This window comes from Poecilia mexicana, unplaced genomic scaffold (assembly GCF_051168715.1).
Source record: "Poecilia mexicana isolate PSO_F unplaced genomic scaffold, ASM5116871v1 scaffold_10, whole genome shotgun sequence".
Lineage (NCBI taxonomy): Eukaryota > Metazoa > Chordata > Actinopteri > Cyprinodontiformes > Poeciliidae > Poecilia > Poecilia mexicana.
Window position 1 is genome coordinate 7,220,249 of NW_028263379.1, and position 15,815 is coordinate 7,236,063.

Here is a 15,815-nt window from a genome sequence, read left to right on the forward strand (position 1 = left end):
CTTCATAAATTCATTTTGCCCCCCCAAAAAGTTAGAGACAGGGATTCTCTAAGAATCCTCTTCTTTGAGTCTTACCTGGCAGCAGGACGTGTGGATGTGTCCTGCAGGTCTCCTGGGTCAAACAGCTGTGAGCCTTTAAGTCCCAACTCCTCACAGCCTCGAAGAAAAACACTCAGGTTGTCCTGTGCAGAAAGGAAACAAACGGCAGGTCAAAAATAAAAGGATGCAATTAACCAGTCTGTCTTAGTAATAACAATAAACTGCAATATTCAAGAGTAGCTCATGACTGTGATCGAGTCATTATTAGTATTTCCTGTACATAAATACATGAAAAAGCTTTTTGAGCTTTCAGGCCAGCCAGACAAGTTTAACATCAAAGTTATGTTAAAAATCTGAAGTTTTCTGCATCTTTAAGCCAAACAAGCCACCCGTCTCTGGTTAGAATGAAAATATGAATACCTGTTGAATGAAAGGTTATATGCCCAAGTTGTGAACATCTTTTTTTAGATTCCACCAACTTTCACTCTTCAGCTTCTGATCCGAGAAAAATATTTTCATCCTTATAACCCGTCATCATGCCCCCCTTTCTCATTGGTCATTCCTTTCCTCCATTGCTTAGATTTCACTCTGCCCCGATCGCTGCAGTCCTTCGCTCTTCTCCTGTGTATGCTCTGACAATGTCTTTGTTGGATGCAACCTGAGTCAAGTTCTCTCATGTTCCCAGGTTCTCCCCCCCTCTCTTGCCAGCTCTCTTTGTGCTTCTTTCAGAGGGCTACAACTGAAGCCCTTCCCTCTCTTTCCCTCTAAGGGTGTCACCATTTCCTCTTCACCTCGGTTGTCCTAAGCCCCATTTCCCTCTTATATGATCATATTTATATCCAACATGAGGTTATTCATGTTATATATGAAAAAGTGCACCCTTTGGGATTTGCAGCAAAACTTTGAGCAAAAGGATATTTGTTTTAGTTTTCTACACTTGCATGGCTGCAAACATAAGCACAGCACGGAAAACACTTGTTCTCACGGTCCTTTTGCACTTGGAGCAAAACATTGCCTCCAAACCCACCCTGCAGCTTCCTGTGTTTTTGGGACGGGGCCATCTGTGCTCTCCTGGTGGGGGGACCCCACCCACAGATTGATACACACACATATCTCTCCACAAAAAGGCTCAGCAGTTTCTTCAACCAGTTTAACTTCAGAAAGGGAACACCAACGCTGGGATCAACTGCACCGCATACAAAATTATTTTTTTAGAGTATCAGCACATCCATCATCCTTCTCTGTTGGTTTCAAGTCCTTTTAATCAGATGCCACAGAAATGTTGGAGTAACCAGTTTTCTCCTGCTGCATGTAGAGTTGTGCATGTGCCCTTCCCCCACCTGTTGCCACACACTGTCAATCAGCTGGTTGAATAAGGCTGTTAAACTTTTCCTTACCTTGCACGACAGACGAATGTAACCAAAATAAATAAATTCATTAAGTCATTATGAAAATATCCCTTTGCAAGTTTTTTTAACATATTGACATAAATCTTCAGTTTATTCCACTTTCAATAAGGAGTTTGGAGTTTTTAACATGAACAAATTCTCTGCCAGAAAGTAAGATCAACAATGACCTCTGATCTACATACCAGGGGTCACTGGGTGTAGAAATAACAAAATCAGACAGTATCAAGTGACAAAGCACCAAACTGCAAAAAATGATGGGCCCCTATGTGAGCTGGGTGTTCTGTAATACAGGAGGCAGGAAACTGGGCGTTTACCCACACAGATGAGTGACAGCTGAATATGTTTGTAGAAAGACTGTAATGTCAAAGGTCAACAAAAAGTTTTGGTTACTTCAGTCAAAAAAAAATAATTAACCTTAAAAAAATCAGCAGAACTCAAACAATATGGTAACATAATGGAAACCAAGTCAGACTTCCTGTATAGCAAAATGACACACCACATAATTTAAGATTATTATTTATAGGCCTGGCAGAAAGCAAAATAATTTCAGATGAACCAAGAAGTTTGTTTCTGGCAGGCAATGAGATGGGCTTCTCTCAAAAGATAACAAACCAACGTAATTAAAGCATCAAATATAATTTATAAAGCAAACAAAGGAAATTGTTCCAAAACAAAAGATAAAATAAAGCAAGGCATCCAATGCTCAATTCCAATAGTGCTTGTCAGGAAAAAAAAAAAGCATTGTTTCAAACACGTTAAACATTTTAAAACCAAGTGAGAGAAAACTTCATCTTCACGCAGCAAACTCTGAAAAACAGATAATCTCAAGATACTAAAGAAGTGCACATTTTTTATAGGTATTTTTGGCCTTATTGACCTTTATTTCACAGTAGATTGATAGGAGGCCTGTGAACATGGGTCTCGCGCTCTACCCACTGCGCCCCAAGAAGCACACGTTTTTAATAAAAATCAAATTAGCTGGAATTTAAAACTGATCTTGCCATTTGTATCATTATTGTTAAAATGCCAGCTTTAAATGATCTGCATAACTGGCAAGGAATGCTTTTTGAAAATGAGAATTACTGCTCATTATCTTGGAAGGGGATCCTCGCTGAAATGTCTATTTACACTGAAAAACACAAGAGAATTCATAGTAGGCTGGAAACAGCCACTGCAGTCACAGAGGTCAAACTGCCAAAGCCATGAGGTGGTTGTTCTAATTACAAAACTGTCTAAACCCCACAGAGACTCATTTTCCCATTAGTCTCCAAACAGGAAGAGGAAGGGGGGAGGGCTGTGTTTTATTATGATGGGGCAGATAACAGCAAACTCCTTGTTTATGCGTTTCTCACCTCTATAATCACAGCCAAGACAAAGGAGAAAAGTGTGCAAAAGCAACAGAATTATGAAACTCGGAGAGAATAAAGGGACCCATTGTTCAGACATAAAAAGCCCCTGAAGGTGTAGGGTTCTTATAACATTACTTTTTATGTCAAATTACTTATGTAAACATGTCTTTCCAGTAGATTGTTTATTGTCCCTTTGGGCCAATTAGTAATGGTTAATTCCTGTTTTTCTGGTCTTGTAATTGTGTAGTCAACTACTGTAAATGATTGGATGTTTTCTTTGTAATGTTGTTTTATGCTTCAGTGATTTGTGCTTCAGATACATTATATTTAAAAAAGATGCATTTAACAAAATACAATGATCAGAATAACTTTAAATGTTATTTAAGAGTTAATTCAAACTGTGTTGCACTTCCTTGGGTAGGCAGAAAATCTCCCACCCACTATGAAAATAATATAAAGGACTGTCTTGCAAAGCACACCTACACCCAAATTTCCTGCACTGATAAGTGATTGTTCTTTTTTTCTAATTTTAGTCATTTCTGACTAGAGTGCATCATAAAGTACTGCATGTGAAAATCCAGAAAAGACTCGCTGGCAGCAACTTAGACAAGAAGCTCCATCCACCCACCCTGGACATGTTGGATTCAGCCATGATTCTCCACGTTCTAAAATAAATTAAGGTTTAGCATAGAACTAATAGTTTCTAATTACGATACCTCACTTTAAATCCTGACAAATTCAACAACCCTTATATGTGAGTTGCAAAGGTTTTGATCAAACTTCATTGACAATATTTCATTTCTTACTCCATAATATTGAAAATCACATTGGAAATTAGTGTTTGGAAGAATTAAAACAATATTGCAATATATTGCTACAGTTCATTGATCTGCATTTGCCTAGAAAATTGAGCTTGATATCAAACTGGGAACCCTCCATATCACGTACCTACATGGCAAACTCTAAAGGCCAGAGTTAGCATGCTAACTGTAAAATTTTATGACAGGATAATAAGAAAAAAACACTGAACAAGTATGGCCTGACTGAAAGGAGAAGCCTCATTTTCCTAAAAGAAAAGAATAGAACTAAAAAATAAAAATGCTTTATAGTAACAGCTAGAAGCATACTTGAGGTTTGCAGCCAAAGGACAAGGCCTCCCTTGCAGTCATTGAGTCGAAAGAAAACTCCTCCATATACACGTGTCTTATAGGATAAAGACATATGTAAGATCCATCTGACTGCTGCATCTTGGAACAATTGCACCATCTGTATGACAATGATCTTAAACACTCTAGCAAATTGAAAGTGAAGGGCTGAAAAAAGAAAGGACCAAAAGGTTCAATCAAACTCCAGGCCTCAGCCTGACTAAAATACTGAGGCAAAACCTGAAGAAATCTGTTTATACTAATGCAATAATGTAAAGAGTTGTGGTCCAAATTTGATCCATGTTGATTTGAAAGAGTAAAAATGTTACATGGAAAATAAATAATTTATTTTTCTCTTGATTCTGAAGACAATCATGATTACCATGGTTTAAAATCATGTTTTGGAGTCTTTTGATTCAGTGAAAGAAATTAAGGCTAGATATGAGATCCTCCATTCTGAACTGTGGTTAGAGGTCAGATTAGTAAAAACTAACTCTTACAATTTACTTGAAAGCAACCCTTGGTATCTCTTTAAAAGTAAAGGCAGGAATTTAAAAGTGAATAAAGTGTGAGTTGAGCTCCCATGCTATCAACTTTCTTAGTCTCGGTTTATTTGTGAGCGCCGGTCTTGAATGGCTGCTTCATTCAAATCAAGGTCATAGGTCGTAATGAAAGAACTCCACTGTATTTGACTAGACTCAGCTGAAAACTATCAGGGCTGAGATGTTCTTCAAGTCACAAGCTCTCATTCAAAGACTCAAACTGAGAATTCCTCAGAGAAACCAGAGCAACCACAGACAACATCATGTAATATTCATATTTCTGAAAAAGAAACTTCTCTCAGATCTAGAATGAAAAAGGTATTCCGGTTACATAAAGACAGTGTAAAACTGGGAGACAGAGCTTGTTACAAACTGATGTATTGATCCAGGTTGTTAGCAGACAGGATGTTTATTGATAATCTGATTTAGTGAAGGACTTTCTGAATGAGGATTTGCTGTCACGCATGACTGGATGTATTTTCTGTCATCAGACGGAGCCTGACATCATTCACCTGCAGGTATTTGTAATTTGAAGCTTACTGCACTCCTGGTAGCTTAAGATGCAACTCCTTTTGAAGCCAGTGATTCACTTTGCAATGCTTCAAAAGTAGACAAACATGCATCATTTTTCAATCTCAGCCCTTCAACAACACAGCATGAAACGACACAGAGAGCTTAAACTATGTTTGCATGTTACCTAGAGGTTTGAATTAGTTTCTCTTGAAAAATACTGATGTCTATTTGTATACTGTGAATACAGAGATATGTCCATCAGGTAACATCATTAACATCATTGTTTACAGAAAAATTGTTTTCAATTTGTGACATACTGTGCAGCTCTTGCATGTCTAATGCTGAGAATTTTCGTACGTTTTCAAATTTAATGAAAATACGTAAATAACGGATTTACATAAAAGGTTGAAAATTAAAACAATTTTATTTATGATTAATCAGATTATGCATAACTTTTGGCAGGTACAGCATGTTCTGAAAAAAACTGGAAGCTGAAAATAAACGAAATTTGTTTCAAAAAAGTATTAAAGGGTTTTCACGCATTTACAGTGTAAATGCACACATGCATTTACAGTTGAATAATGCAAAATATATGTGACACTGAAGTAGAAAGCACATTTTGAAATTATTCATTTTGGTTTCAGTTTTGTACACTACAAAAACCTCACATTTTGGCAGGGGTTTGTTGACTTTTATTCAATCCATTGTACCAAACAGCCATACAAATCCTAAAATCTCACCATTGTACCCAGTCACAAAATATATTTTGCACGTTCTTGACATGATATAATATGATGACAGGTTACAGAAAATCTTACCTTTAGACAACCAACTACTGGAGATTATATTAAAGAAACGGAAGCAGAAAAGGAGGGCTTACATTAAAAAGATGACAAATAGCTACCAGAAGTATGGGAAACATGCAGGCATGCCCAGAGGTTGTTCTAAGTTCATGCTGACAGGCTGTAAATTTGAATATAAAAGAGAAGAACTTACCAGGCCAGCTATTGGTGTTGGCAGTCGGTTAATTTTCTTTACCAAGCCAGGTCTAATGGAGCTCAGTAACCTCATGAAAAGAACAAAAATACAAAGTAATCAATAAGGATCTTCAAGTGAGTTTAGAGAAAAGCAGAATCCCAACTTGAAACAGGAGCTGATAGCAAGTTGTGATTAAATGCTCAAATGTTGAGAACAAAGAGTCTGTGCAAACAACCTCAAGGCCTCATAGTGCCTTCTTGAAGATTGATGAAGATAAAGGCCCTAAATCAGAGAACTGGGTCTGCGCTTCTCCCTTTAACCTTTGAACTGAGTGGATTAAGAAGGTCAAACTCATAAAACTGTTGTAAAATTTGAACTCTTACTGCCATACGTTTTAAAAAGGTACAGATGTTCCTAAGTGGGAACATATCGTTAATCCCCTTTGGTTACCACGCCACAAAATAATTTCAAACTCCAACATGTTCACAATCAGACATAACTTAGACAAAAGTGTTTTGAGGAAATACAGTTATTTTCTTCCATAAAGGAGCTCAGACTGCAGATAGTTACCAAATAAAAAAGGAATACTAGACATTACAATTTGTTAATTAAATCTATTCAAGGGTGTTTGATAATTACAAATACTGGCATACATCAAGATAGAGAATGTTGTTTTAAACCCAATGTGTCCAATGTTGCATTATAACAAGACTGTTGGGTTTTCTTGAGCTTTTCTAACAGAACAAATGTCAGACAGCAGAACAAAATGTACATGTACAGTTATAATGCTTTGCAAAAATATTCACTCTGCTTGAACTTTTTCCTGTAAATTTTAGCAGAATTTTATGTAAAAGGCCAACATACAGTGAAGAATAGTTATGAAGCAGAAGGGAAAGTATATATAGATTATGAGAATGTTTTACAAACACAAATCTGAAAGGTGACTTTGTGAACCAACTTTCACTCCAGTCACAGTTACAGTCTTTCAGGTACATCTGACAGGTTTAGGTTTGAACATCTCTGAAATTAACATTTTCACCAAATCTTTGTCAAATAGCTCACTTCTCAAGTGTGAGATTTTAGGGTTAACTTTGACTGGGCCATTCTAACACAAGCATGCATTCATCTGAAGTATTCCATAGCAACTTTGGCTCCATGTTTAAATCATAGCTAGGCAGTTCTGTCTAAGTAGGTTTGCATTTGTGATAATGTAAAAATCCAGTTTCATTTCCTTTTCAAGCTGCAATTACACACCAACTTGTTTATGTCCATCATCCATCCCTCCATGGTGTATACCTGCTAATCCTTACAGCGTTCCTGATCTATATCCAGCTGTGATCGGGCGAGAGACGGGCTACACCCTGGACAGGTCACCAGTCCATCACAGGGCAACACAAACACACACGGGACAAACAGCCATGCACACACAGATTCATATCTAAGTGGGGATTTAGACCTAACAGTCATGCTTTTGCACTGTGGTAGGAAGTGCAATGGTGGATAGCATATATTTTGTACCACAGAGACGTAAATGCAGAAGGTAATATTTTTTTTTTTTGCAATCTCTCATCACACGAGAAGCAATCTTTTCTCTGGGGCAAACTACAGTACATTCCTAGTATCCATGAAGAAGCAGCTGTACAGTTCCGGCTCTCCCTCCCTGTCTTATATTTCAACTTTTGTGTCTGTTTTCATCAGAGGAAGCACTGTAATGACCCTTCCTTGTGAAGGGAAAACCCCTCTCCTGGTTACACAGTATTAGGTATCAGCGGACCTGAGATGCCGACGGCATTCCAGCAGTCAATATGAGAAACAGTACCATACAGTGCCTGTATAGCATCCTCTGGATGTTTTCCCCTTTTAATTTCTTTTACAAATCAATCATAAGCAATGAAATACAGGGGGGAAGGAGAGAGGTGGCTTAACCTAAAAATAAAATAAAATAAAAAAATTTTAATATCAAAATAAGTAAAAGTACTAAACATAAAACCTGGGCCATTCCAGATTCTGGTGTCTTTATGCTATAATCACTGCACTCAGCTGACCTCCATTCCACTCATTCTGAGACTATAAGCACCAATTGCCTGAACTTCTATTGAATTATGTCAGTGACTTTAAAAGGGCATTAATATGCAACCATTTATTAATATTTTCATTTAATTGTAGCTACTTTCTTGAAATCAGTTTTACTTTGACATTAAAGGGGTATTTTAGTACAGAAAACTTGATCAAGTAGGTAAAATCTCGTTACAGATATATTTGAAAAGCAATAAAAGTGTAAAACATCTATGGGTGAATACTTCTTATAGGAACTGTAATTTACTTCTCATTCTCTTAGCCTAAAACGTGTTCTTACTCCAGTTACAGATTTCCTGCTGGTTTGTTCATTTCTAAAAATAATTTTGAAGTAACAGTAGACGTAGGATGTTTCTGTACTCTATGAATGCTGTGTAGGTGTGTAGATAAGAAAACTGGCTGATAATAATTACAACAATATCTCTACTCCAAAAAAGACTGTTTGGGATAAAAATGTGCGTCATAAAAAAACCATTTAAAAAATGCATTTAAAAAAATACACAAATAAACCAATGCTGGCAGATTCCGTATTACATAAAGTATTGGAATCTACAAAAAGCATTTGGAAATCGTAGCAGTGTTTATTCACCTCAACATAAAATTACATCATCAATAAACACAGATAACAACACTTCAAACATTCAAAACTGTCACCCAAACAATACATCGAGCAAATGTGGAGTACAACATTATTGCACTGTTCAACATTTTTAAAAACAATATGGAAAATTGTGCATTTTTGCAACATTTATAAAACAACATCATAGCTTAATTAATTAGTTTTCAAAGACAAACATCAGATTAACTTTATGCAAAAAAGCAACTGTAATGTTTAATGTCCTTTTCATGGTGAACCAGTGTTGCTGACAGATGTGTAGTTGGGAGCTATTGTAAAAAGAACTGAAATGAGTTCAGTCATAACTTTCAAACTTAGCTGTTTTGGTAAATCTCCAGGAGGAAGTGAAACTTGAGGGTCCTTGAGCTGCAGCATCCAGATAACTGTGTACCAGTGTCTTAAACTCTAAAGCCTCAGGTTACTTCTCTGTGAACTAGTGAGAAAAAAAAAAAACAGGAGGCTGGGGCCGACCTCTAGCACCACAAAAACAGAGATGTTTGCCATTGAAGAGCAAACATTTTCATGTGACTGGTTTTCAATATCTGTACTCCGATGCGACCAACCAAGTCAATTCAGAAACAACCTACACCTTCTTTTAGAACCCTACAACCATTTCTGTATATGTTGTAAGAACATGAATAATTGGAACCACAATAAAAAACAAACAAACAAAACCCATTATAAGCTCAATAATCAATGAGTCATATAAAAAAAAAGTTGTGTGAAGGTAGCTGCAGTGACCTGATGTCAATGGGCAGTGAAGAGTCATGCATTAGTGTTATTGTTTTCCCCATTGTCAGTTATCTTTGAAAGTTAATTAAGCTCCTCCTGCAATTCTGCAAAGTAATTCATAGTAACTAAACTAACAGTCATGTTTTTGAACTGTGGGGGGAAGCCGGAGTACCCAGAGTGGGCTCAGGCATGTACAGGGAGAAGACCCCAGCCTGTGATTCAAACTCAGGACTTTCTTGCTGGAAGGAAACAGTGGCAACAACTGTGACACTGTACAGCTCCACTCAAAGTCAATTTAGCCTCATTTTTTGAAAACTGGATGCACATTTTTATAAAATGAGGAGAAAACAAAATATAGCAGAGATTTAAAAAATATATTGATAAGGTGGGGTCCACAAATGGCTAACAATTAAACTAGACGTTTCTCACTGACATATGTTGAAGACAGAAAAAGGACAAAAAGAAATAGTCATAATTAGCATATTTAGATACAGAGCTAAACAAATGCAGGAAAAACTTACTCGCACAGCAGAATCCCGTTCTCCAAACCTCCTCGGAAATCCTTGTCACCAAAGCACCGTCCAGTCGCAGCCTACAGATTGAACAACAGTGGTGAGTCACTCAATTATAACACCAAAAGGGCTGCAGATCATTCCAGGTTCACAGTGTGAACACTAGACACATGGCCTGTCAGAAAAAAACAAAACAAGAGCTGCAACTTTTCTCCTCACATCTTCATCCCTACCAGAAAACCTGAGAATGGCTTGGACATGAGCACAAACACAACAGTTGTATGTCACGTCCCCCTCCAGTGTAACAGCTCTAAACAGTAACAAGCTTGACATAAGCTGCATCATCCTGACCAAATGGCTGCGGCGGGCTAATGTTGTGTGACAGAGGATTTGTCGGTTAATAGAGGCTCAGACCATCCGAGACGAAGTCGGTCTATGAGCGTTTTCTGACAACTGATCATGAGGCATGACTATGTGCAAAACACATGTTTATTTGTTAAAGAAAGTATTTTAGCAAACTGCTTTTATTCAGTATCCAATTTAAACTGTTGGAGTCTTCCCCTTCTCCCCCCAGAACATAAAACGTTTCTCTGGTGTGATTGAACGTTTCATGAATGGTTCTTGCGTCTAACATGAACTCAAGCATCTTTAGAGGAAAAGTAAACAACATAATGAAAAGATGGGGCATGCGCCAAAAAATGTGCTGTCGAATGACTTCCATGGTCAGTCTCATTTAAGATCCATTTATTCTGCATGAAAAGAAGAGACCCCTTTGCTGCTAAGGAAGCCAAAACAATTACAAGATTAAATTTCCTGAGTGCTTCTTTTACATTTATTTACACAGCTGTGGGAAGAGTGCAGACTTGTAGAGTATGGTCGAGTGCTTTTATCAGGTTTTTGGGTCTCCGTGGATTCAGGAGGGGCCACAAACGAAACAGACGGCTGTGTGACACAGAGTAGGGCCAAAGGTAGGCCCTAAATCTATAACAGACGCCATATTTGGTGTTTATTTGTCCTTGTGTTAAACCACTCCTGAAACAGAGAAAATGTCTGAAGTATCTTATTTGGGTTAAGAAGAAAAATAATTAGACTGTAGCTCATTTGTTCCAGTTTGGGATACGAGTGTATCCAATATCTAAAAAATAGTGTGATAATGACTGCAGACTTATTCTAAATGAACACCAATGTACCCAAACATAAAATATGACTTAAATTTTAATACAAAAAATTATGTTATTAGATCCTGACAGGATAATACGAGACAATCTGAAAGAAATGAGCTCCTCCATGCGGTCCTACTGCCATCTGCAGAGATACACCGCTCCCAGTAAGGTTATACATTGTACTGTCAGGACATAATGACAGTTTTAATAGATATGTAAAATAATTTGTATAAAAATGAGCTATTGCAGCTTTAAATCAAAATTAGCCTCAGGACTACTTCCTAAAAGAGGTGATAAAGAACTGACAGGTGGAATATTGGTCTGATTCTAAAATAAAATCAAACATAAAGAAAGCAACACAATGGTACCAGCAACAATTAAAAAATTTTTTTTATACATCAGATTCCTGAACGGAGGGACGAATCCAGAGCTGGAAAAGTCTGGATCTGAACGTGAAGCCGGGTCATACGAGGCTATTTAATTAAAAAGAGGAATGTGTTGCTTTTGTCGTTTTCAGTGGAATGTCGCTCACATTGTTTCACAAACAATCACATAACTCTCCCTGGCTTTGTTTTCCACCTATTCACTTCCTTCCCTTAGGGAAACCTTCATGTCTAGACCAAAGTCCTTCTTATAAAGCAGTGATTCCTTCCACTCTGGCATTCGCAAGGAAATGAAAGCTCTGCTGATTTAGGAAAACACAAACAATCTTTGCAGAACTTAGCTTTTGGCAAATCCAGTTTCCCTAGGAGGGTTTCTGATTCGGAACATCTTTTATAAAATATAAATCACAAAACAGACACTTGAAAGGAATTTTTATGTGGAGAGGCTCCTCTACAGTTGGTTCGTATCTGTCAGAGATTCCCAATTGTCTTTGCTGGAAGGATGTCAAGAAAAAATAAAATGCAACACAACTCATTCAATCAATATAACAATATCAAAGAGTTTTCTGTTGAATAACCACAGAGTTCATGGCTGTCTCAGTGCTCGCTCCCAGTCTGAAACAGATTACTACATTCCTTTGATTATGATGACCATTCAATGAAAACAGACAGAAGTAACCTGAGAAACCCAGAACTTTACAGCTACATAAACCAAATTAGACACCTCTCAGAATGGCCGGGATTCCTTGACATGGGGAATGAAAACACTAGTTACGTCAAGGCCCCTGAGGCCAGGCCTTTTGCAGATCTGACGTTGTAAGCCTAAAGGTTGTTGGACATAAACAGAAACATGCTCTCAACCCCACAAGCCTGGTTTCCAGCACCATGCCTGCTCTGAATCTGTATGCCTGCTTTGCAGTCAAAAGCATTCTGCATTAAAGCGCAACAAGTTAAGTGTATTGCATAATCCAACAAAGCACGCACAAGTCACAGAACGCACGTAAACACATCCTCTGGCCAGCAGCCAATAATCTTGTTAATTCATCTTGGCAAGAGCTGGAACTGTGAAAGCTTCTGGTTCTAAGAAACAAAACAAAGACAAGGGAGTCCAGCCTGCTAACAGAGGACACAAAGCTGATAAAATGAGCAGCAGGGTGAGACGCAAACAGCTCTCTGGCTTTATGATAAGAGACATCCAGTGTTTTATTCCAGAAACAAACTTTCTATTGCTTTCATTACCAGAAACCGAAACATTTTGTGGCACAGAACTAAATATAAATAGGTTACATTTTCAGAAGCATCACCGAGTCAGATCAGAGGGTTTGGATGAGTGGTCCCTGTGACGGAGCATTAGAGGGGATCCAGTCAACACTTAGACCTCCAACGAGGTCAGCCACAGGCCAGGAGTGGTATCTGCCTACAATCAGTCATCTGGACCTTTTCTCAAGCTGTCACCACTGCCACCCCTGTGGGGGTCCTTCATGGAAGCATTGGAGTCCTCAGATTTCTACCATCTGAAAAGGGAATGGCAGCGAGAAATTGGCGAGTCGAGGTCCTGGACTGAGCCGTCTACAGATTTAACCAGTAACATCTTCACAAAGGTGATCTTGCTTAAAATGGTTTGAGATTTGATTTTTGGTTTAGTTTTAAGGTTAGCATGACTAAATTTAACTAAATCACAGCAGCAAACTGAAAGTATGCCACTAATTATTGGTTTTAATAAATGGTTATCTGGTTGAATCAGACTTTTTTGTCCATACAACTACCACTCACTGCATACTTTCTCTTTTTTGGGTCATACAGTTAATCTAATAGATGACTGGATGGATTCTTGTTGGGTTCTCCCTGAGAAAACAGTCTCCTACCAACTTTTACAACCACTACACAAAACATAAAATGTGTGTCTGTAAGGCAAAATTACTTGTAATTTTTTTTTTCTCGAGTTAAAAGAGATTTTCTGATTATGCCTGCTGAATTATTTTGGTACTAAAATCACCAGCTTCTTCTGCACACAGATTGTTGAAGATGACCGTTCACACACACAGACCGTCTTGCAAAAAATTAATAGACCCCCAACGGACCACACAAAAAGCAAGTGCTTAATCATTCAATACAGCCATTTTTGTCAGCATGTTTTCTTTTAGTCAGGATACAAGATGGATGACTTTAAAGGCAGCATGTGAACTTCTGAAACCGTGAGACACGCTGAGTCCAAATAAAGGCTCACTGCTCAGGCCAGAGAAAGTGAACAAAAGTGAACTGGGACACAGGGATCATCACATGTAAGAGAGGTTTATCTAATGTAATCACCATAGTATTATATAGTGGAATTATCACTGGGCTGTGACAGACTAATCCCAGAGGAAGACAATGAATTCTGATGCATCTAAACCTACTTGATGACAGAAGAGAATTTAGGCCTAACCTGCCTTAACGAGCTCCTGTTTTAATGGATTATATCAGCTGTCATCTTGAAAGACCACCACGAAGTGCAAGAAAAACAGTCATCATCAAAAGAAAAGATCTAAATTAACCATTCAGTATCCAGCTACAAAGTATTATATAATTTTTAACATAAAACATCATAAGAAAATATGCGTGGGACAGTTATAAAAGACTTTTGTAAAGGATTGATGGACAAGTTAGCATGTGCCAATCACGCCAAGCAAGCAGCAGCCATTATTGTTATGTGCAGAACAACAAATAATTATCTAATTATTAGTAAAATAATGATATACAGTAACTTCTAGCTGTAAGCCTACTTCTGGGTGTTTTGCATTCTTTATGATTTATGTAGCCAAATTGTCTTACTGAAGTTTTTGCAGATACCTTCTCCTGCTGCAACCACTGCTCACGTTCTTGGAGTGGTGTGGGGATAGATGACAGCAATAACAAAAATATATAATTAGTAATGAGTCACATTATTGATCAGATTTGAATCAGCATGTTTAAATACAATGAAAGCAAGAATGTTAACTTGGACCATATTCTGTCAATTTAGTGATATTTCCACAGATATAGTTTTGATTGGTCTCCAAAATAACGCTGAGTACAAATCTGTCCGAAATTTGACCATCAAAAGGAGGCGAGACTAAGGCTGGTGTACTACTGTAGCACTACTGAACGCTGACAGGCATCACAAAACATCGCATTTTAATAGGAGTGTGTACACTTTGAAAGCTTCTGTAAATGAAATATATTCTTAGGGTTATTAAAAACAGAAAGGCTCAATAAAAGTTTTGTTATCTAGGAGTTTACACCCCATAAAAAAAGTTTACAGCAACACTGGAATCTGTTCTGTATTTTGGAGAATAAAAAGTAAATTTATTTCTGCTTCAAAAAACATCAACTTGCTTTCATGTATTAAGAAACACAAACACATTCATCTTTCTGCTGTCACTGTCTCATTTTTACCAGAAAAGCACAAATGTTCCCAGGCACACAGTGGATCCTGTGAGAGTCAGCTGGCGTGGGAAACCTTACACAAGCCCCGATTAGTCATGAATTTCTCCTACTCAGCAAGACACACTGATTTCATCGCAGTATTTACGGTTCAGTTGTCAGCAGACGTTTGCAGTAAAAATACATATTCAAACACAGTTATAATCAGCAATAAAATTATCATCACATAATAATAATAAAGTAATGGTCAGGCATATTCTGGCCTCCAGAGTTCTGTGACCACTGGTCTGTGATCAGCAACAAGAGGAAAATGTTTTCTTATGGTGTTTTTGGTGTCACACATCTGTCTCTGGAGATCAGTCCATCTCTCAAAAGGAACATATTGATTAGATTTCCAATATATGGAGAAAATATAGAGACCCCATGGAAGCTCAACTCAGTTTTACTCTCTGATGTTTAAAGGAACATCACTTGGAGCCAGGAAGACGTTTCCAAAAGTAGGTTCTGAACTTAACTTCATGTCTTTTTAATAAAACTACAGATAATTTGCAGTTTCTGCATGTAGATCCAAACGATGTTATAACACTGTTCTCTATGAGCATAAAAAGCAGGCTCATGTTTTATTGCTTGTGATTTTTATCACATGTAGTCCTTGAAGACTTAACATGTCTACCACACACTCCTACATCACCCACATGCTAGACTGTGCCATTTGTCCTCCGCCTCACTCACTGGTGTTATGTAGCTATTAGGCCGTGGGTAAGAACAGCTTGGGCATTCAGAAACAACAGCCCAGCAGTAAATTCAAATTAAAATGGAGTTTCTAACTTTGTGAAACAAGAACTGGTTTTTACTTAAAGACCTATAACATACATCCATAGCAAACACCTGGCATCTCATCAGAAGAGGCTGCTCCCTCTTACAAATCTGTTTTCCTTGGAGTCTAAAATGCCTGA

The 15,815-nt window shown here is 37.7% G+C and overlaps 1 protein-coding gene across 7 annotated transcripts in view; it reads right to left on the reverse strand.

Moving 5' to 3' along the window:
• LOC106903358 (LIM and calponin homology domains-containing protein 1) overlaps positions 1–15,815 on the reverse strand; it is a 69,231-nt gene that overhangs the window by 35,931 nt on the left and 17,485 nt on the right. For all 7 annotated transcript variants that reach the window (XM_088009378.1, XM_088009379.1, XM_088009380.1 and 4 more), the window contains exons 2-4: positions 9,921–9,991; positions 5,994–6,063; positions 76–182 (exon numbers count right to left, since the gene is read on the reverse strand). In XM_088009378.1, the coding sequence (XP_087865504.1) occupies positions 76–182; positions 5,994–6,063; positions 9,921–9,991 (248 nt within the window). The remainder of the gene's footprint in view (positions 1–75; positions 183–5,993; positions 6,064–9,920; positions 9,992–15,815) is intronic.